At 43.9% G+C, this 23,366-nt stretch overlaps 1 protein-coding gene across 1 annotated transcript; it reads left to right on the top strand.

The window, feature by feature from the left end:
* The first annotated feature begins 7,862 nt into the window (after window positions 1–7,862).
* Window positions 7,863–23,173, top strand: POGLUT1 (protein O-glucosyltransferase 1). The gene is made up of 11 exons (XM_075768967.1): window positions 7,863–8,001; window positions 8,539–8,629; window positions 11,334–11,477; window positions 11,918–12,053; window positions 14,118–14,239; window positions 15,794–15,853; window positions 16,880–16,979; window positions 17,780–17,838; window positions 19,897–20,064; window positions 20,586–20,642; window positions 21,271–23,173. The coding sequence occupies exons 1-11, from the start codon at window positions 7,917–7,919 to the stop codon at window positions 21,425–21,427; spliced, it is 1,179 nt and encodes a 392-aa protein (XP_075625082.1). The 5' UTR covers window positions 7,863–7,916; the 3' UTR covers window positions 21,428–23,173.
* The last annotated feature ends 193 nt before the right edge of the window (window positions 23,174–23,366 follow it).

Genomic DNA, 23,366 nt, shown 5'->3' with positions numbered 1-23,366 from the left:
GACCATTAAAAAGATCAGTGTCTACCTTTTCTCTTTTATGCCTTTACTTTAATTAGCACTTTCCCCCACACTTTCGACTTCTCTTCTAGTCTTCTCAATATATTTCAGTAACCAACAACATGATTAGGCCCAGGATTTATCTTGCTTTGAGGACTAAGCTGAGTGTTTTTAGACTTGTGGGCACTCTACACAACACAGCTGCTTGCAGTACATGGTCCAAGGGCCTGTCTTCCTAGCCCAAGGATATTCTTTCCAGTCCTGTTACAAGATGTCCCAGGTTGCTGTAGAGGAGGACAAGCCATCTGTTGAACTCTGTGCCAACTGTTTCAAATCTCTTCTGGATGCACACATCTCTTCTCCTCAGATCTTTAATAGCTGGCAATTATTCACCCTTTCTAAACTGTAGGGTTTATCTGACAGGTAAAGTACAACTATTATTTTTGTAGCACAGGCAGTGCAGGGGGTACCCTGAGGTCATGTGTTCGAGTTGCTACCTTAGTGCTCGCTACAAATTGGTGATTAGTCTACAGCAAAACACAGACAATAAAGAATGGAGCTTATGGTCTGCAATGGCCTTGAAAGCTTTTGAAATTTCTGGTATCTCTGATGACCCTTCTATAATTTCCTTATCCTTTCCCAATCTCCTTCCACGTGTCTCACCTTTTATTTTTCCAAATGCGGATAGAGACTGATCGATCTTTTCTACAACCATCCCCTTTGCTGTTGATGATAGTTCATTCAAGGTGGACAAGTCCCTGAACTGCTCTCTAACCATCTGCTCTATAAGAACATCAGAGTAAGATGCGATGCTCTGATGTTACAGACAATGTGCTAGTCATTTAAATAATGTAGTGGGATGCAAAGTTGCAGTGGAAGACTCAATCTCTAAAAGAGAAGTCCAGTTCTGATACCTGTTCAAGTCAATGGAACTGTAATAGGCATTAAGATAACCTAAAGACTTTCCTCATTGGAAATTGTTCTCAGAAAGCAGGTTGCTCTCTCCCCTCAACTCACATAGACACGAATACTGAAGAATTCAGCTGGTTCATAGAGCAAAAGGTGTGCCAGACCTGAAAGAAACCTACCACAAACAAGAGGCTTAGTGAGAGGAAGGAAGGATTTTTTAAATCCCAGAGAAGTTCTGATTTGAATTTGCTTCTCCTTGATTTTAATACAAGCTTTAGCTGAACCAGAAAGAACATTCTAGATATTCAGCTAAGAGGGGTATCACTGTGAAGGGAAGATCCTACTCCTGGGAAGACACAAACTAGTAATGCTTTGGAGACCTTCCTATCTTATTAGGTATGGAATAAGAAGTTGTCCATCTTACTGCCACTTGAGACCCAGCTTTTAGAAAGTTTGAGGAAACTAAACTAATCATCATTAGAAAACAAGGATCAGTAAGTGATAATTAAGTAGCTTGGGGATCTATTAAAAAAACTTCAGAAATCAATGTTTAGACTATGTAGTTACAAATTAGCTGCAATGGGCATTGTTAAGAAACCATTTTTATAAGACAAACACTGAACGTGTGCACATTAGAAGAGTTCTCCCATGATTAGAAATCACAGCACAACTCATTTTATCCCATCCTTAAATTAGAAACTTAATGCCTCAGTTTATTAGCAGAAGGAAATTCTATTACATTCAAGCAATGTTAAGATACAGAAAAGCACATTTTTTGTGCAGCTCTGCAAAAAAAAGTAGTTGGAATAAAGCTGTTCACAATTACAGTTCAATGCTTCAATGATTTAACAACTTGAATGACTTAAGGTCTATGGAGTCACAAACCTCTAGGAAATCTCCAGCGAAGATGGTCTTCAGGAAACAAAGTAGTTGAAGCAATGATGCTGGTGGTGGCAAGTGCTGGGACCTTAGGAGGAACTAGAGTCCTCTGAACACTCTGCACTTTGTACACGAACACGCCATTTCTTGGCAGTTGAATTAGCACGTAAGAGCTCCCATATTCCACGTTGCTCAGGAATTACTCCTAACCAGGAACCCCAAAGAGCTTTGCATTAATCCCTGAGCTCTAGCTGATCGGTGCTGTTCAGGGTGAGCCTCTGCACAACGGCACCTCCTCTGAGAGCTTCTGAAAGGTTACAGGTCCCCAAAGCTTCCCTGGGGAGCCAGCTACACCCATCTAATGGACAACAGCAGGTACATACAAGCTGTCTGCTCCCCCTAATAAATGTCCTGTTGTCCCACATGTCCTGTGTTGTCACCTGTGTCCTCTGGAAAACCTGTACTGTGGTTAATTAGCAAAAAGCCCACTACTTCTAGCTGCTTGCCTTTCTGAACTACAGCCACTCTAACTTGACACCACCACTGTGAAAGGCAGCAATTTACACTCTCCCACTGCCCTCTGGAATTTGGGAAATCTGAATCTATTTCTCCACAGCACACACTGCCTACAACAACCACTTCACATGATCACGGAGTCTCCACAGCGAGTGCCCCATCTGTAATTGTTGTTTCTTGGTGTTACTATGCATCTATATCACTTGTGAAACACTGCCAATTCCAGACTACAAAATCATACCACGTTTTTGTTCCACTTTTTCTATTTACTTATCTCAACCAACCTACCCGTACTATGATACCAGTCTCTGCTAGCACAGATGTGACAATCCACTGCAACTGAGTAGTGCCAGAAGTGCAGCAGATTGACACTGCCCCCTTTCTAGCAGTATTTCGGCATCTCTGTCCTCCGGTGTGGTAGGTTTAGGCACTGGGGATTAGCTGTGATGCACATAAGCTTGTACTAAACTGTAGTCCATTGGCAGACATTATTGTTATATATATGAAATCTACTGATAGCAGATACAAGCAACCTGCTCCCTTATAATGCTGTAGTGCCTTCCAGTACAGACTACTCGGCGATATGAAAATGGCTGGTCAGGACTCCCACATCAAGCTGATGCAAGCCTACTTCGCTAACTTCCTTCTAGAGGGTGAGTGTTTTCCACCACCAAGTGCTCCTCCATTTAACATCGCTTGTATTTCTGACTATTGAGGGAAGCAGAGATGTCTCGCGCTGCCTTCAGGCTCTCAGTAGCTTTCTGTATCTTTATTTTCCTGCAACACTTCAAGGATCAGTTTTCTTCATGCCTCAGAGAAGTGGTATCTAAATCGTTTTAAACTGAAACAGGGACAGAATAAACTGTGCAAATCATTTTCTAGTAGAACCTTAATTACATCCTGCAGTGTCTCGTCCTCAGCAAACCACTAGCAATAAAAGTCTGCATTTCATTTGAGAACCAACAGGGCTGGGTTTTTCTGTTTTGTTTTCCCCAATTGACATATACATAATCTAGCCTGGGACTTTGTTCCACAGCATTTTTGTCAAAGGCACTAGAGAGTGCCTGTAACTACTAAATCTTTCTCAGGTTCGCATTCAATTTGCAAGTTATACAACTGTAGCTAGAGACGTTCTGTTTGCAGGAAGGTGTTTGCCAGATCCCCACTGGCAATGGCAAAAAGTTATTTATGATCAGTTTTAGTTAACATGGCCTCTCAAACAGATTTTAAAAAGTCTTTACAGCCTAATTTATAGCCTTTTTGGCCTAATGCCAAAGCCTTTTCTATAGGAGTATACTCAATTTTAGCTTGTGTTGGTGCCCTGTGACGCAACTGCAAAGGTAAATGGGTACAAATATTAAATACATCCTCTTGATGAGGCAAAGGGCTTGATACCTTCCGAATCTACCAGATCCTCCCATGCTCCACCATTACAAATCTGTGCCTTTTCCAGTTTGTTGTTTGTGCAGGGGTATTGATGACTTTTAATCCCTCGGTTCATTCTTTTGTACAAAACAAGAATCCTACATTTTCTGAACTCCTCTGAGAAAGCTGGATTTGCCTGTTCCCTTTTTTTAGGGTTACAAATAAAAAAACTTAAATATAGTCCTGGCACCACGCTTATCTGTGCAGTTACACATACAGGTCGCACTAACAGGTGTCCTTTTTCCCTTTTGGAGCTGCTACACTCTGTTGCCATTATGAAAAATTCTTTACAATACTGTCATCACTGCCATGAGCACAGGCATCCCCTGGCACATACAAATTCCTCAAGGGATGAAACCACTGAGTTCTTGCATCTTCTCTCAGGCACCAGATGTAGTTGGTTTGTGTTGCTCCCACAGCACGCGTAAGTACTTAAACTTTGACCTCAGGCTTGAGCTACAGGTGCCCACTTTTTCTTGGATTCTCCATTGTTTCCATTGTCTTCGCAAACCCTCAGGCTGGGCTGAGGGCTGAGTTACTGACTTTCTTCACTGGCAGACTCGAATGGGGTTTCATCAAAACCGAACTCTGGGATCTCCTGCACATCTTTTGCCCGGTCCGACTCAGCTGTTCTGCAGGCCCTGCAGAGTCTTAGTATGAGCCTTAGTTCATGACCCAGTCCTGACTGGGTGTCATATTCTGGCACTACACTTCTCATGCAGTGCTCCAGTCACTGTAACAGTTTCATAATTAGCCTCCTTTGCATAAAATAATTGAATATTCAATACCAAACATCCCCAAGCCATGTACTGCAGCTGCAGCCAGCGTTCCTGAATGCTGCCAGCCGCAGTCCAACACATCCACAGGGCTGAGTGTTACTGGACACAGCTCAGAGCCAAAGGGAAAATAAGCTCCATGAGGAGCTCACCAACAGGAAACGGTCTTGACTCTCTAGAAGCCGTGTGGGTTCTTATGGGAAAGACCAGGCTCAGCCCCAGAAGCCCTGGTAACGTCAATCATGGGTTGTGAGCCTCAGCAGCCTGTGTAGCTTTCTTCCTCCCTCCACTGAGCTTTGAGACTACCTAAGCCTTTCGCAGCAGCCTAGCCCCACTGATGGTCAAGCGTGAAAGCTATATGAAGAGCCATACATCGGCTGCTTCGCAACTACTGGAAGCTTCATTTACAATGTCTGGATATTTCCCCTTTTACTAGCACCACCTTTCCCAGCTGCACATAAACCACCTTCTCTAGTTGTCCATACTTCTGGAGAATGTCAGTGCACGTAGGATGGCCATTCTTCATATGAAAAATTCACCATTATTTGAGAAATTTAGAAAACTTGGGATTTCCATTTAGCACAAAAGGATGAATTAAAGGAGAAAAGCCCTCATTGGCACCACTGCACAAGCAGACAATAGCCATAAGAAAAGCCAGACCACAGCTCTGAGAGAAATGCAAGATATAGAAAGCTTGTTTTCTTTAGCTCAGTCTTATAACCAGCTTAGACAACCAAACTCTTTCCCAAGCACCCTTCTTCTAACCTACGTTGAATATGTAAAGCAAGGACACCAGACTCACAGCCAAGTGATTTTCCACTCCAGGCACATGGAACATGATGAAAGTAAATTTGTGGGTGTTTGTGCTTGATTTGGCAGAGAAAAAAAATGAGGGAGGGACTGTGTTTGAGGGAGGGTATCAAAGATCAGAGCCAGATGCTCCTGCACAGAGCTCTGGATCTGCAGGAAATTAAGAAGGTAGAGAAGGTGAGGCAAAGGCTGTGTTTGAAGTGAGAGTCAAGGGGTTCTGAAGCTTACAACCATCCAAGGTGCTCAGGGGGAACTACAGTGCATGCCAAAACCACACCACAGTGGCCCGGGGTGTTTTCATTATACAAAGCCTGGGATAGCAGAGGCTGTAAATGTAGCTTCAAAAGGAGCTTCATCTTAAAGTCTTAGCTCTCAGGGCCTATTAAACATTTATGCTGACTACCACTCCTACTCTTTGCCTCAGAGAAAGCACCCGAAATAACCTTTGCTACAGAGCGAACTACTACAGCTCTACTGGCTGTGTAGGAGACTAGTGGGGAGCTGTGAGAAACAACCAGAAACAGTGTTGGAACAGCACGCTGATGTCTCTATTCAGTCAGCCAGGAAAGAAGCAGGAAAATCTGGTCTGGAAGTTGAGAGGGAAGACTGTGCTAGAAATAATGGCTGGATTAGCCATGTAGAGGCAAATATAGATATACAAGCATATGGGCAATTTTTGCTTTTACATTACTTAAGGTTCACACTTTTGGGGGAGTCTTCGGACCAGCATCCAGTTTTGGATCTATGACTACTGCAGCTGTGAAAGAGACTGTACAGGAAAAGCAAGAAAGCAGACCCTATGCAGAAAGCAAAAGGAAGACAGAGGGACTCTAGGAGAAGATGGAAAGAAAGGATTAATTCCCCTGATTTGCTTAAAAATTCTTTGGCTGTGCAACAGGAGTTTAGAATGAGACAGCCAGAAGTACTCAAGATTTTCACTCTAGGAAACTGTTACTACTAATAGCAGATAATACACATGAGATTCACTTATTCCCTCATAGTTCACTCATACAGTCACCCAGTTACCCAGTTGGACGACAACCCCAGCTGTATATATACTCAGTAGAGGGTTGTGCTGACACACTGGCAGCTTCCAAGTGGGTGTTCAGAAAGTCCCTCAAAGTCATTTATTTCAACATAATCCTGCAGTCTTTGTCTGCATATAGGAGCCACTGCCCTACAGTCACACGATCCATGGTTGATACCAGCATTGGCTTGTGGCCTTGCACAGATTGAGCAGACAGTTGGTGCCCAGAGTTTATCAGCTCTTGCAGGACTACCAGTCTCTAGAATTTATCAGTCTTCAGGAAACCTTCATGCTCCTTCTCAGCACATGCTTTTCCTCTTTGGTCTGTTTTCTAGTAACTATTTCTCCATCTAAACCCACGGGGATGCCTACAGGACCAATTCAGTTTCACACAAAAGAAACCTTTAAGACAAGTTGAGTTGGTGACTTTTGGGGCTAATTACTCAGCTTTCACGCTGTAGGTACAAACTTGACGTAAATGTGGCTCCTTCTTATTAACAAGCAGCCACAACACCTCCTCCTGGAATCCAAAACCACCAAGCTGGATCTGGGCTAGGAAAGATGAAGTTTTAGTGTTCACATTTGAATACATAGACCTCACAAAGAGGGGACAGGCCTTCCCACACTCAACCTAGGGACAAAACATCAATCGACTGGGCTGGATTCACATCAGGACAGTGTCTGCTTAGCCCCATTCTTTCTTACTTACGTTAATTTGGCTGCTTATCAGCATAGTTATTACATCCAGCACTGGGTTAATGAACCTGTCTCCTGAAGGCTGACTCAAACACCAAGCGGAAGGTAGTTTTGAAGACTGTATTCTTAGAAACTGTTTTGCAAAGAGAAGGTCCTACGCATTATGTTGATGGCACTCAACCTCCAATTCTCAGTCCTGCTGTTTCCTTTCTTTCTTGCAGTCCACATCCCTGAAGCTGCAGAGAAGTTTATACAAATCAGTCAAAACCTTTATACCATAACAATTTGATTCATGACTTAATGCTAAATGATCAATGTGAATCAGGCCTTGGCAACAGCAAGAGGTTGGGCCAGGAGAAGGAGCCTCTTACAGGTTGGACAAACTGATGAATTCAGGTGTCCAGGGAAGTTCCCCCTCAAAAAAAACCAAACAATCTCAAAGGGAGTGAGGGCCACACCTGCATAAGGCTCGTGGGCCTCCTGAGCTGCAAACAAGTGTGGCTAGGAGATTATTTGAAGGCACTATCACAGATGCACACTCAGACCTTCTCTGGGCAGTGGATATTTTTGCAGCACAGTCCCCATTTACTGTAGCCCCACACCCCAATACCTTTATTCCGTAAGCTACAAAAGCCGTCTGTGGTCACGACGTGGCTCCCGCGGGGGTCCCCCCACACGCATCCATTGAGTGGGGAGGAACACTGCCGCCACAGAGCGAGAACTACAGTTCCCATCAAGCACCGCGGCATAACGCCCGCTGCTAGCGCCGCCATCTTTGTGCGGGGCTGTCAGCAACGGCCTCCATCTTTGGTTAGGGCATCACCCGCCCCCGCCACCAGCGGAGAGTCGCGCATGCGCAGGGCGGTGTTGGCAGCGGCGGTATGGGGCGGCCGGCTCTGGCCTTGTGGGTTTTGGCGGTGACCGTCGTGTGGCGGCTGGAGCCAACCGTGGCGGGTGGACCGGGAGGTGAGCGACGCTCTGGTCCTTACGTGTCGTCGGGGTGTGTGCTGGTGTTGCCGGGGGAAGGGGAACGGGACGCGCTTTCGCCGTCGGCGGGGAGGGTTGGTGGCCCAGGCGGGAGCCTGCATGTCCTGTGAGGGCGCTGAGGGGGTCCCGCTTCCTCCTCCTCCGCCCGGCCGGGTAGCATCCTGGGCACCCCGCCACGGTCCCCGGGCTGAAAGGGAAGCCGGGAGGAGCCGATAGGCTCCTCCCGGCTTCCCTTTCAGCCCGGGGACCGTGGCGGGGTGCCCGACCCACTGCCCCTTCCCCGGCCCCCCCTCAGCTGGGTGGCCCCTCTCCTTGCCCGTGATGGCTCTTCTTTCCCCCGCTTGCTTTAGACACGCTCTCGTTGAGCTGCATGGGCTGGAGCAGCACTGGAGGGTGTTGTGGGACCTTGGTGTGTTGCTATTGCCAGCTGGACCAGAAATTATGTTCAGCTCCCGCTAGTTGCTCTGGTAGTTTAATGGGTTAATTCCTTTGACTTTTCCTTCCTGTGTATTTTAGATGCTAAATGGAAAACTATAACTGACCAAATTAAGAAAGCTGTGGAAGTCTATAAGCCATGTGTAAAGGAGAATTGCAGCTGCCACCAAAGGTGAGAGACCGGTTTCCTTTTGACTGCACAGGCCTCTGGCTATGGCAGGGAATACTTTTGCCAGCACTGATGGATGGGAATTAGTTATAGAATATTTGGGCTCTAAAGTGTCACATCTGCAGCCATCAGAATTCACGATGCTTGCAAATGGGAGGTAATCAATGGCAGTGTATGAAACAGATTGCCCTCCATAGTTCCAATAGAAGGTGTGTCCACCTGCAAACTGGTCATTCTTGTTGTCCTCTATGATAGAGCAGCATATGCTATGTCAGCATTTCATATATGATCACACAATAAACTCATACACAGTTGATGATATTTCTTTGTTAACAATCCACTTCCGCCTTCTCTCTCAGTGCAATGTTGCTAACAAGTCCTTCTCCGGGGCTTTTAAAAGTTGAAGAAATCGAGTATGTGCAAAATATTTAAAAACAGCTAGATTAGAAAGGCTATTAAAGAACACAGATTTGTTTGGTGTGGTAGTGTGTTGTACTTTACTCACTCCCTGTGCTTGGAAAGGGCTTCCAGTGGAAGAGGGGAGGGGAGAATTGAAGAAGTGCTCTTTCTAGGGAATATAGCTCACTGCTTGTGAGAATTGGAGTGGCAGTGGATGTTTAGATACCTGATCTTCACATGACCAAAGTATGATCCAAGGGGAGCTCTTTCAGGAAGACACAAGTCCTGTTTATTTTTTTAGTATAACTATGGAGCATTATGCAAAATGCCAGCACTCTGCCTAATCTTCCTATGGTGATTTAATGCAGAGAGCTAGAGACTTACACATGGATGCAAAACCACTGTAGGCGGTACAAGTGTTAGACATAGCCAGACCAGACTTCCCTTCTGTTCCCACTGGTAGAGCATGACTTCAGCACGGAGAATATTACAGGTGCGTAGGTCATCACTGTAATGTGGGTAGGGACTGTAGAACTGGGTTTTTCTGATATCTTTAAGCAATGTTTCTATTTAAAGGGGAAGAGGGAATACAGGGAAGAGTCAAAATACCCTTTTGTCCTTAGGATTTGGATTCCAAAGGCAGGAACACAGATGCCCAATTTTAAGCCTCCTATTTAATAAATACTAGATGTGCTCATTCATTTTGGGGGTGAGATGAGTGCTGTATCAGATTTTAATATGAGTCATATCAGGCAACTGTACACTCTGGAGTTTTGGATCTTCATTGCTCTTGAAATATTGATGAGGAAAGGTCTCTCCTAGTTTAGCCTTCCAGTCTTTTTCCTCAGTTCCAATTCAGATACAGCCTGAAGATATCTCCTGATCTTTAAACATACATTCCACCATCTCCTCCTCACCTTTGGGAAGGACATCTTCCCAAGTGGTTACAACCTCCATACCTGCTTCAGAACATGATAGGTAATAGTAACACAAGGTTACAGTTGCTATGGTTCTCCAAAACTAATTTTTGCTACAGCGGTAGTTCATTTAATGGGTTCTTAAGGCGCACTGCTATAGTGATGGACATTACAAAACTTTTCCCCATATAACATATTCTACTTATGTCTAGTCTTCTGTGACTCAATGGCCAAGGACTTAAGGTCCTAACTTGTTTGTTACTACCTTTCCGTTGTTGCTTAGATTACAATGACATGGATGTGCCATAAAACTGCAACTGTCTTCCTGTTCTCAAGCTCATTACTTTTGTGTCTCTGCCAGACTGCTTGTCCTGTGGTCAGCCCATCATTTCAGGGGCAATTCTTTATGTTTAACGGTTTTCCACCTGATTTCAAAACAGTAGAATCCTGGAGGTTGGAGGGGACCTCTTTGAGATCATGAAGTCCAACACTGCTCAAGCAGGGTTGCCAGGACGGTGTCCGGTCAGGCTTTGAGTATCTCAAAGAATAGAGACTCCACAGCCACTCTGGGCAACCTCTGCCAGTGTTTGAGCACCCTCACAGTGGGATCACTCCAACAGCCTTGTATTAAACTAAGGCATTGATGCAGTGGCTATCAAAAAGTGGGGACGATGTCACCATGGCTCTTAGAATCTGACAGTGTTGTTAAATGCTCCAAGCAGTTAGATCTGAGGATCTTTAGACTAAATTTATATAAACTGCATCCTCCTTCTGTATGTTCTTATATTCATTAGGTTTATATTTTCATACTACATTCCTGGAGCTCACTGGTGCCGTGCAGCTGTCACAGAACACGTGCTACATAGGCCTGTCCTCCTGGGCTGGCTTTCACCGCAGACAGCATTATTGGGTGATGCTATTCCTTGTGACTAGGCTCTTACTTTCTTTTTTAATATCTAAATAGCATGATGTTGTGTGAGTAATTTGGTCTTGGTGTGGCCCATCATTTGTGGAAGGCCAGAGCACAAGCTTTGCAACTCAAAGGCTGAGTTGAAGGCTTTTATCCATAACTTGCCCAGGGTATGTAAGGTGCTTTCTGGGAGAGTAACTAGAGTTGTCCATGTTGATTTAGCCGCAGAGTCCTGTGCTGGGCTTTCTGTTTGGGCATGCAGCCCATAGATATTCAAAGAGTGAAGCTTGGACCTTTGAGTCTCTGAGTAACAGCTCTTCCAAGTGACTTAAATCAAATTCTCTATTATGCCACATGCAGCAGAACTCCTGGAAGCTACATGGAGCTTGATTTAGCTAAAAGTCTGTTCTGTATACTGCAGTAATTTAATGCACGGTATCCTCCCTATTGTACATAATAATGACTGATTGTTTCATTTCAGTGTCTGGAAGCAGGACCTTGCTCCTTTTCGAGGTGGCATTTCCAAGGAGACAATATCAGATGTGGTGAGCCGGAAGCTTGGGACGCACTACCAAATCATTAAGAACAAATTGTACCGTGAGCAGGACTGCTTGTTCCCTGCAAGGTAAGAGCTGTGCAGAAGATCTTGTGTTCCTAGCTGGGACTCAGAAGTACTGCCAGCTCTGCTAAGTTGAAAGTGATTGAGCACAATGGTATTTCAGAGGTCTGAATTCCTTACTAGAGCAGAAGCCTAGGAAATTATGTATGAGGCTTAAATGTAGCAAGAGGTAAGCATCATTGTTGCACTGCAGTGCAACTACCACGGGTTGGTTGATTGTGGGATCCCAGAGAAAGCTGCAGGTCAGGCCAGACGTAACAGGAGGGGTTGCTTCACTGGTGTCTGTACTGCGTGGGGGCTTAGAGGCTGCTGTATGCAGTTCCCAGCCTGCATCATGGTATGACTCAGGCTCACTGTTTCTTCTGCTCCTGTGCAGAGAAAGGCCTGCAGGAGACTGCAGGGTTCTGCCTTCTTATAGCTCTTTGCCATATGTCGTTTCTCCATAGATGCAGTGGAGTTGAGCACTTCCTTCTGGGGATCATCAACCGCCTCCCTGACATGGAAATGGTGATCAATGTGCGAGACTATCCCCAGGTCCCCAAGTGGATGAAACCCATTATTCCAATCTTTTCCTTCAGTAAGGTGCGCACACCTTTAAGAGCTGAGACATGCATGTCCTCCTTTCTTTTGGGAATGTGTTTTTGAGGATGATTCCCCACAGATTTTCTGTGTGTCAAAATTGCTTGCTCTTTATTGCTCTTTGTTTTCTTTCGCTTCCAGTTTCCTGGCAGACAGATTTGCAGATTTATTCAATAGAACACTTTTTCTCCCCATTAGCTCCTCTGCTAGGTCAAAAAATGTACCTCTGCCACAGTGGAATGATGCACAGCTGGATGGGACACGTGCCAGCATCACTGTCATTTGCTACAATGCCTCTGTTAAAATCGTATTTGTAATTTATCAGCATTGTTAAGGATTTTTGATCATCAGTCAGCTGTCATACAGTTAATCTCATTTAATATGGATATTTCAGTCCTCTTTTTTGGTAGCACAGATAAGTGTTTCTTCTTTTCTGTAATATTAGTCTCCTGTGAACCTTTTTCCCCTGGATTCCCTTTTCCATCTCCCAACATGCACACACATGCAGAGGCATGCACACAGAGACGTTCATTCTCTGTGTCTCTGTTCCCATGCTGGAGAGCCCTCCCATTGTGAAACCTGACTGTAGCGTAGTGTCTTATCCTTTCCAACAAAATATCATTATGCCTCAAGCTTCAGGTAATCTTGCTTTGCCTTAGTGTATGCCCAACATGCAGAAATCCTGCACCCTCGTTACCTAACCCTGATCGTGATTCTGTCCTTGGAGGAAGCCCAGCAGACAGTAAGTTGCAAAAAGAAGTAATAAACCATTTGCTCTTGCTAGTTCAGGCCCTGTTCTGTTTTGGCTAACTTGTAGTAGCATCTTACTCAGGTCTTCAGCTCATGCAGTCTGAACCGTAACACAATCTGTAACTATTGGCTACTCCCCAGCCATCCTAAAACTCTCTCTAGAATTTCAGTACAGCATTGCAAGCACTGTCATTCAAGAACCATATTCACTGCCAGATGTTGTAGTAGAGCTAGCTGTCTTGCCCCTTGACCATCGCACAGCCTTAACTCTAGCCAGCAGAACCCAAACTGATGCAGAGCAGGTTGCAGGAGTTTAATCTTTGCAGCCATATTCATCATCCTGCCACTGGGTGCCTTCTGAATTCTATGGTCGCATCTGAACTGTAACCTCAGCCCTAACCTTAACTGACACCTGGTGACCCAAGCACAGCTCACATTTAACCAGCCAGTGTTAGTCCCTACCAGAATTGAGCGAGGCTCCAGGACGCTGGTCCAGGGTGCTTTCTAAGGCTGGAAGCATAAAGGATTGCAGGATTGTCCAGTTCTGCATCTTGCAGGGCTGACCCTGGGGTGGTGGTGGAGCTGTCGTGGTTTGTTATCAATGCCTGTTTATAGCAAGATTGAGAAGGAGCAGATCATAGAAGCACACGCTCTATAGATCATGGGCACCAGCCTTGTAATCACATTGGTGGCCCTGGACTCTCTCCTGTATCTTCAGGTGACAGATAGATGGATAATTTGGATAAAAGTTTATTACTAGTATAAGGAAGTGACCTGTAGTCTTGTTTCATGAAAGAGTTTAGTCTTAAGTGCTGGTATTCCCTCTGATTAAATGGAAATTTAAGGATCCAAATAGGACTGAGGAACTGAAACTCTTGCATGACATCAATATTTGTTGAATTTTTAAGTGAACTTTAGGAAGGCTGGAATGAACTGAAGTGTTGAAAGTCTAAATGTCAAAGTGTCCAGAAGTGCCTCTATTTCAGAGGAGATAATAATGCCTCGACTTATGATCAGTAGAAAACATTGGTAGCTACACGTAGACACAAGTCTTTAGAAAGGTGAATGGAGCTCAGGTCTTCTGCTATTTACTGATCCTTGGAACTTTTTTGTTATTTTCTAACATGAAAGTCCCGTGTTGTCACACAGCAAGACACAGCCTTTTTTAAATTATTGAAAGCTATCCTGGCTGCTCATAGGACAGTAACGGAGAAAGCTGACAGAACTCCCAGAAGGGGCGTTCATTACTGGTGAGCTCAGTCAGTAAACTGAAGTAGGTATTACTCTTATTCTTACATTACTCTCCTTTTTCTTTAGACACCTGAATACAATGATATCATGTATCCTGCCTGGACGTTTTGGGAAGGAGGACCAGCTGTTTGGCCAATTTACCCAACAGGTTTAGGACGCTGGGACCTCATGAGAGAGGACCTCAGGAGGTATGTTTTGGAAATGGTTATGTGGAAGGGAAGATTTAATGGAAGACAAACTCACAGTAAAAGCCGTCTAGCACTGGGTAGCATTAGGGCAACATTAAAGTCTAAGACCACAGGTCTGTTGGCCTGTGATCTGTCCTGCTGCCTCTCATTAACTACATACAGCCTAACTGCTGCATGAAAATTCTCCATGGAAACCTTGGATGATGTAACTAGAAGTTATAATTAGCTTCTCTGTTTCCAACACTTTAGTAAGGAATGCAGAGGACAAAGTATGCACATTCTTCATGCTGTCAGGGCCAGATTACTATCATTTTTTGCTGGGATAGGGTTTGTCAATAAAGCAGCAGTTATCTTTTGCCTGCAGAAATCTTCCCCGACACATGGAAATATTTTCCTTTGTTTCCAACTACATCTCTAAGAGCTGTGGTTTTTTCACTGCAGGGATGAGCCAGGATGTTTGTGTAAGCTTCTGGAAGGGTAAAGGAAAGCCTTCTTTAGATCTGCTTTTACTTGAGTATTGTTGTGCAATAGAGAAACCTGGACTCATTCCCAAGAATCAAGAGTCATTACTGGGCTTGAGAGCAAGACAGAAGATGTTTCTGACTGGGAGTCTTTCTTTTGGCAGGATCTTTGACTATTAGCAGAATAAGGGGCTGTTTCCTATGGAGAGTGACAAGGTGTGTGACAGTGAGTGAACGTAGAAAAGTAACAAGAAGAAAAATCACCTTGATGTCAATCACTTGCCATCAGAATGCGAGGCTGAATGTTTCCCTCTTTAAAATCTGAAGATCTGTGGGATTGGTCATAGCTGAAGCCTAATGCGATAAAATATAATCAAGATCCAAAGCATTTAGTTATCCTTCCTTTCCCAGTGAGCCCCACTTGTGTCACTGGTTACAAGCAGATGCAGAGCTTGACCTGTGCAGATCAGTTTGGGGATCAGGACTGACATAATCAAGCCAAGTGAAACAAAAAAGTGCAACAAAAAGTTCCCTGAAGGGAGGTAGGTGACTGCACTGACAGAAATAAAACATGAACAGCTGTTTTGAAGGACTTTTTTAGATTTAAAATCAAAGTTATTTGGGAAAAGAATGAACCCTTGTGTTTTAAATGCACAACACTAGGCAGGTTTTTTTGTTTGCTATAGTTCAGGGGTTTTTTTAATGGGAAATGACAGTGGTTAGAAACTAGTCATTTTGCACTATCCATATTCAATGAAGTACTGAAAAATAAAGCAACAATGCAAAAAATGGATTCAAACTTTAGGTAAACTTTAATACCCTTAAAGATTTGCTGAGGGACTTGTGTGTAATTCATTGTTTTGAATGAAAAATATTCTGAAAAGTAGCCTATGTCATGTTGCATTAAACACAATATTCACAGGAAAACCTGTTTCATTGGACCTGGCTGAGAGTTTTTTCTGCTATAATGAAGAAAGTGATTTCCATCAAAAATGAAGAATGATAAAAAGAGATCATGCTGTGAAAACTGATGAGAGCACTGTTTCATGGTTATATTAAATCATTTATTGCTATATATAAACAATATTTTCAGATCTGCAGAAAAATGGCCGTGGATGAAAAAAATCTCTAAAGGATATTTCCGAGGATCCAGGTGAGCATATTTTTCTATAGCAGGAGATTCTAGCAAAAAATGATGCGAAAGCTGTCTGTATACAGAAGTTTCTGTATCTCCAAGACCTAAACAGATGTAACCCTGAATGTGTTTTTTAAAAGTAAGGAAAGCAAGATATTTTGTACAGCAGCATTTCACCATTAGTGATTCTCCATAAGAATTGCCATTTGCAACTAGTTTATTATAAATCTAATATTGGAAACAGAAGTTGTGGTGGATTTGCTACGTTATTGCTCAATGAGTAAAACTGTCACACTTAGGAACCAGCTTGTTTTCTTCTGTGAAGGGAACTGCAGGTGCGTGATACAAATTTAAAGATTTGATATTGATGTGTATGCTTCTTGCCAGTGTGAATACTTTATTCGTCATGCAAGTGAATCAACAAGTATTCTTGCGTTAAATTACCTGAGTGGTGGGGGACAAGAGAGTAGATTATTTTTGCTGTCTCTCCAGCGACAGTTTGAAAACAGTATTAAACTCTATTTCTTTTTGTTCCTCCTCCATCCCCAATAGGGATGGGTTTGATATCTTACTAGGTAGGCTCAGGAGATGATGATGATGAGTGAGTCTCAGGGATGTCACAACCTTGTTTATCAGTAGTGTTTTAAGTTAGTGTCAGAGGGATTGAGTGCTGAAGATGCTTAGCATCTCTTCGCTCGCTCTCTGACTTAGAAGGGAGTTAAAGTATTTGGCACCCATGAAGATAAGACCTGAAGGAAACAACATCTCTGCTGATCTCTCCTGGGTATTGCTTAAATGATACTATTAAATATTTCGTAAGTGAGATAGAGAAACATGGCCTTAAATAATTTCAAGACATATAATTCACTCTCTTCTGCTAGTATACCCTTGCCCAGAAATACACTGTATAGTAGGCACTTCAAAATGCTTTCGGGGCGCATAAGGAGGTTAGCCTCATGAAGACCCCAGGGTCTTGAGTCCTGTAGTTTGTTAGCTGTGTTGGGTCATGTGGCTTGGCAATTACTGATAGCATTTCTTTTGCAGAACGAGCCCTGAGAGAGATCCCCTCATTCTGCTGTCCCGAGAAAACCCAGAACTCGTTGATGCTGAGTACACTAAAAACCAGGCTTGGAAATCTGAGAAGGTGTGTGGGTGTTGTCTGTCTCCTGAGTGTGAAGGCCAGAAAGGGTAGCGTTGCGAGATGGCTTTGATGATTGAGATGCGTCTTGTTGGAGAGTTGTGGGTGGCCCTCTAGAGTAGGGGAGGCTTGTAGTTCCCTTGATGGCTACATCTCTCTGGTGGATGAAAGGAAGGAGTCTTTAGAGCCTGGCAGGCCAAACATTTTTCTTCTGTCTACACTTTTTGTTCAAGGAAACCAGCACACGTAAGAAAAAGAACCAGTGCCGATCTCCTCCTCTTCGATTACAACAAAATTAGCCAACTCTTCCCCTTCTATCCCCAAGATGTCTGTGTGGTGGTGTCAGTCTTTTAAGCCCTTTTCTGTCATCTCTATTTCTTGGTCTTGTTGTTGATAACTTTCTGATAACTGTTGCTGATAACTATTTAGTTCCATACTTAGTCTACAGTCCAGCTCTCTCCAGACAGTTTTGGCTAATCTGGTTACACTTGGCTTCACATAGCCCATTGTCCCAAGCTGGTTTCAATTCTGTAGCTGCCAACTAAACATTATCATTTAATGTGTTTGTGCTGGTGTTTGCTTACAGGCACTGTGTAATTTACTGAACTTTTTTTCTTGTTTGAAGGGCTGGGAATTCTTCATAATGCTTACAAAAGCCCACCAGAGAATGTTTTTGCAGAATTGCGAATGGAGGGATTGGAGACTTCAACTTTGTTTCTAACTGAGAAGGGAAAAAAAAAAAAAACGAAATCACCATATAAAGTTTACTGATTTTTTTTTTTTTTTTTAATTCTCTTTAATTTAAGGACACCTTGGGAAAGCCTCCTGCAAAGGAAATTCCGCTGGTTGATCACTGCAAATACAAGTAAGAGTTTTGATTAGTAAAGCTGTTCAAGGACTATGGGTTATTTCTTGCCTTGCACAGTCTAAGGTCTAATTCCAGTAACCAGCTCGATGCAGGCAAGAAAGCTTGTGCACAGACTTAAGGCAGTTGAAAAGTCAGGAGCTTAGCATGGCCTCTTTCAGTGTCAGCTTTTCCCTGTCAGATCAGGAGAAATAAAGTGCTTTGGGGAAAGTAAAGGTCTTGGATCACTAATAAATGTACAGATCGAAAATTTTATTTTATTTTAATCAAAAAGGCTTTCTAACAATTTTTCTTTATATTCCTGTACCAAGCTGTGTGTTCAAAATTGTTTTTTCCATACTACAGTGATAGCATTACTGTCTTCAAAAACAGAAGGAACTAAAGAATCATGTCTTAATATGCATTCTGGGGCAAGTGTTGCCACTGGATGTAGGTAGTAAGAGAGAGAACTATGGTTGAGCAGATGCAGTATTGATTAATACATTATATCATGTTTGGGAGAATGTGGTTTTGATTTACAAAGGTTTTTATCTTTTAACTGCTTTAGGGAGGGGGTTTTGGTGTAGTATTCTTGTGGGTTTCTGTGTAAAAAAACTCTTAGTGTGTATGTGCTTGTATGTCTGATGTTTTGCTTTTGCTTTAAAATTACCTAGGTACAATTCTATCAGCTAGAATCCACTGATGGAAGAACTCACTCATTTGGCTGGATCTGTGTTTTTGTGCAAATGTGATTGACTTGTCTCATTTTATATTTCACTAGACTGTTGCCCAGATTTCTCCCTTCTGTTACACGTAGTCTTCCCAACTCCTGATGCCTTCTGAGCCCCTCATACAGTACAGGCTGAGACATTCTCACACACCTTTGTCGTAGCCCAGGGTCTGGTAGGGTCAACATGAACTTTTCGGTGCTTCCTTTGGTGCAGGTGCTGTAGCAGGCTGTCTGAGAGCAGCCGTCAGTGACTTGGCTGAGGTCATGGATGGTGGGAGCTCTGTCTGGAATTGGGCAGAGGCGTTTCCTCGCTTCCAGACCACTGTTCTTGTTACATCTCTACATGTATTTGTGGAGTTCCTAATACAACGAGCTCCTCGTCCCTGCCTTGAGCTCCTAGGTAATACAAAATAATTTCAGATTTAATCCCTGTCACTTACTGCTGAACTAAGTTTAGCTGTAATTCCCATCTCACCCAAAATAATATATAATATATAATCCTCATCTCACCCAAAATAGCTTAATTAAAGAACTCCCTTTCCCCAGCCCAAAATGTTTGACTTCAAAGATTATTTATATGTACTGAGGGGTTTTACCCACAGGAAAAACAGCTTTCCATATAATTGGGGAAATGTGGGTTTGAAAAAGCAAGCAAGCAAGCAAACATCCCTCTGAGGTACAGTTTGCTAAGAGAAATCCCCCCCCCCAGTCAAGCCCACTTTACTAACTTGGCAGAAAATACTGAAAACAAAATTGTGGATTCTTTGTTATCTGTAAGGTCCATCTGTTGTGTGCTAGCCTGTTTAACCTCCGAGGGTTGCATTCCCAAGTTAATATGAAACAATTAGATTCAGATTAAAGCAGGATCCTAGAGGAAAAAAGAAAAACAAAAACCCAGCTGAGATAGATGTGTCAAAGCAGAACAACGAACAAAAAAGCTCACTGCAGGACAACAGAGAATTGGGAAAAAGCTGCTCATGGTAACAGAGTAGAGTCACAGGATCAGCAGCCATGTTGTGACCTTCCGTGCCTTGTTGGCAGTTGTCCATGAGGCCTCTTTTGGTTTGTCTTTATCAGAGGTAAAGCAACACACCTTGACTTTTCTCCCTCAGCTTTGACAGGCAGCGGAAACTCACCTAGCACATCCTTAACTTCATCTCGGCTTTCCTGTGAGGAGCTTCAAACAGATGCCTTCCCTTTGTTTTAGCGACAGGTGTTTGGCTCAGGGTGAGGGAGACCCCTCAGCTGCTACCTGTGAGGGAAGGCTACTTGAAGCCTGGTGTCTTAGTGCATTTCCTCACAAAATGCCAGGTGTAATCAGGTCCCTCTCTTTGCTTCTCCTCTTAAAGGTATCTGTTTAATTTCCGTGGAGTGGCTGCCAGTTTCCGGTTGAAACACCTTTTCTTGTGTGGTTCACTTGTCTTTCATGTTGGAGAAGAGTGGTTGGAGTTCTTCTACCCCCAGCTGAAGCCTTGGGTCCACTACATCCCAGTCCGATCAGACCTGTCTGACATCAGGTGTGAGACCCCAAGCGTGCTCAGCAGAGCACTGCATGCCACAGGAAAACACTGCTGGTGGTGGGAAGGCGGTTTGGTTTGTGTTACACTGAGAAGTGCCTGCACTCCCAGGCGTCAGGCGAAGGCTCTTGGAGGTCATGTTCTTTTCTCTTTATTACTGACCCCAGAGAATCCTTTGCTCGTATTACTTAGTACAGTTTCATTGGGCTATGGAGGTCTGTCGCCCTTGCTGAAATCAGCAGGGACTAGGCACTTAAATCTATAAGTGCAGCAGCACAGATGAGGGAAAGAGGAACGTATCACTGGGCCAAAAATGTGTTAGCTCCCAGATTTTCAGCATGCTGTCCAGAACTGATACACAACAACTGAAATGGCAGGCTGCTTCTGTGCTCTGAAATGAGGAGCACCAGTCCCTTGCTTGGTTGTAGATCCTTAATCTCATCTGCTGCAATAGTTTAGCTGAGGGTCAATGTTTTCCTTTGAGCTAGTTGTTTCATAGCATTTTTTGGTCTTCATTTTAGGGAGCTGTTGCAATTTGTAAAGGAAAATGATGCCATAGCACAAGAAATTTCAGAAAGGTAAGTTGTGTGTCCTTTCTGGCTACTAGACAGTCTTCTTCCAAAGCATTTTCTTACGCAGCTTTCGAAGGGGTTACCTATCAAAGACAGCCTAGTATTAGTAGGGTGCAGTATAATTGATCCTCTACAATAACAGCAGGAGGGTTGGAGAACTCATAACAAGCAGGGGGAACCAGAGAACGAGATTGTATGCTTAGGTCTTTGGTTCAGGTGTGACCCATGTCAGGAACCCCACTGCAAGCTATCAGAAGTTGAGAGCTTTAGTCTCGGTATGAGGCAAGCTGGCCCCCGGGAACTGTGTCTGCGTTATAAGCGTTATGTATCCGGGCTGGCAGCGACTGGCTTCTGAAGCAGCATGCATCAGTGCTGCTCAGGCTGTATCTGAGCTGTGAAATCTGATTTTTATTATCCCAGATAACAAATACCATCTTGAGGATAACAAAAGCACTGCAACTGTCAGAGCTGTGAGCGTGAATGAGAAGTGTGAAATTAAAATAGACGATACAGAGCAGTGTATGTTGTTTTTCATTTGAAACACAGAAGAGTGAAAGTTGATATACATATAAAACAAAACTAAAGACTTGTAGGAACTGGAAATTCGCTCTGACTGTGCCTCGTGTGTCTCTAGGGGACGCCAATTCATCACCGAGCACTTGCAGATGGAGGATGTCTCTTGCTACTGGGAGCATCTGCTGTCTGAGTATTCCCAAGCCTTGACTTACAAAGTGAAAAGGAGGAAGAGCTACAGCGAGATCACTTCTGAACGGCTGAAAACAGAACTGTAGAGACTTCTCTGTTTTTCTCTTCAGCTCAAACTGATCTCTGTGGAAATCTGAAGATCAGTGTATCTTCTTTCTTGTTCTCTCAGACTTCTTATCCTTCACACTAGAAAGACAGAGAACGGCAATAGGCTAACTTTGAAATTGCTCCCATACAGTGAGACCCGGTTATGCCGTCACTGTAAGAACGTGAAGTAGCATGTTGGATTATGGCTATAATGGGGTAGTTGTGCTCGTCGCTGGAAGAGGGTTCTTAGCATTTGGGACTTAGTTACTACCTGTCTCAGAATGATCCTAAATCCCATTCAGTCAATGAGAAGCCTTTCTGTTAATTTTACTGGACGTTTTACCAAGTCCTCTGTACTTGTGGGCAAGGTACACAGACTGTCAGCTCCACTCAGCTGGGAGATACATGACACACACACACCCCTTTTTTTTTTTTTGGTAGGTGGTCATTGTTTTCTCACTTGGGATATTAGGTGTTCTCTGACAGAAGCAGGTACTGGGATTTGGGGTAACCTTTCTAGATAGCTTAGAGCTTAGTTTTCTGATGTTTATGTCAGGTTTTTAAAGAGGTTGATGGTAAGGCTTTGATGTGCCATTGAAAGGACAAATGGTCCTTGCACAGTTAAACTACCTACCTCATAGGGGAGCGGCTGGTCATAATGATGTTGCCACTCTGCTCAGCCTGAGTAGCAGACAGTCAAGCAGTTGGCAACTGGGATAAAGACGGTTCATCCTCCGACAGATGAGCTGGGTGCCCGCACAGCCGTGCAGAACTGAACCCCTGGTACCAAGCTCTCACCGGCTGGCTGGCCAGACATCCTTAAGAACTCAGAGAAAGTATACGCAGAGGTAGAGCTCTTCTTTTTTTCCAGATGTTCACAGATTCTCTGCTCTGATCCCCTTCTGTATTCTCTCTAGGGTTGTTTTTGTTGGTGGGGTTTTTGGTTTTTTTTCAGGCTGGTAACGCATCTGCTCACTTCAGTATTCACTTTTCTTTCCCACTGCTGTTGCATTCCTTTCCTCATCTCTTTCAGTCTGGTTGAAGGAATGTCTTCAGTCACACACAGCGGCAGCTGCTCTCCACATTACTTGGTTTGAGTCCAGCCACAGGTTGCTTGTGCTTGCTCTATTTATGCCCATTACAGGCTGCTCAGCTCAGAGGGAGTGCGGTTTCTGAAATGCTCTGTGGCCCCTGAGTTGAGAGGCCTGGTAGGACGCAGCATCTTCTCTGGCATCCAAACAGACGCTCAGAAGAGTGTGGGCAGCAGTATCTGCCTCCCAGGTGAGCACCCTTGATGATAAAGCGGCCTTGAGGCGTAGGAAGCAGCGCATTAATGGAAGAGAACAATACAACAGCTCAGGGTCTCCTCTGCAGTCAGTTTGGAACAGAGAAGAAGAAAACACTACAAGGAACAGTAACGCTAAGTGCGTGCACGCACGTATGTGCTCACAGAGGCCTGGCAGCACTGCCCAGCCCTGGGACTGGGACGTAACTGCCAGCCCTATTCGTCAAGTGCCGGTTACGTGACCGGTGCCTGGGTTATCCAGCAGGCAAAGGAAACAAATCGGGGTATTAAAATAGCCTGGTTTCTGAGGAAAAGACCTGTGCAAGCGTGGAAGGGATTTTCTGGTTTGGGATTTTTAGTCAATGGAGAAACACCACTTTCAGAAACTGAAACAGCTATGTATAATGTTTTAAAACCATTTATAATGAAGTGCTTTTGCAATAAAACAAATGAAAACGAAGTTTTCTTGGATGCATCATTGCTTAGTCGGAATTGTAATAAAAGATGTGGATAGCCCCCAGCTGTTTTCCCAAAGACTGTGAGGCATGCCTTTCTGTTTTATCTCTGTCACAGTAACATTCAGAGTGCCACTACTTCCAGTCCCGGGTCACGGTGCCCTGTCACAGGTCACTCGCCTGTGTGAGCTGGGGGCT

The sequence above is a fragment of the Balearica regulorum genome, chromosome 1 (assembly GCF_011004875.1).
Source record: "Balearica regulorum gibbericeps isolate bBalReg1 chromosome 1, bBalReg1.pri, whole genome shotgun sequence".
NCBI classification, from domain to species: domain Eukaryota; kingdom Metazoa; phylum Chordata; class Aves; order Gruiformes; family Gruidae; genus Balearica; species Balearica regulorum.
This window is presented reverse-complemented; position numbering and strand designations above follow the sequence as displayed.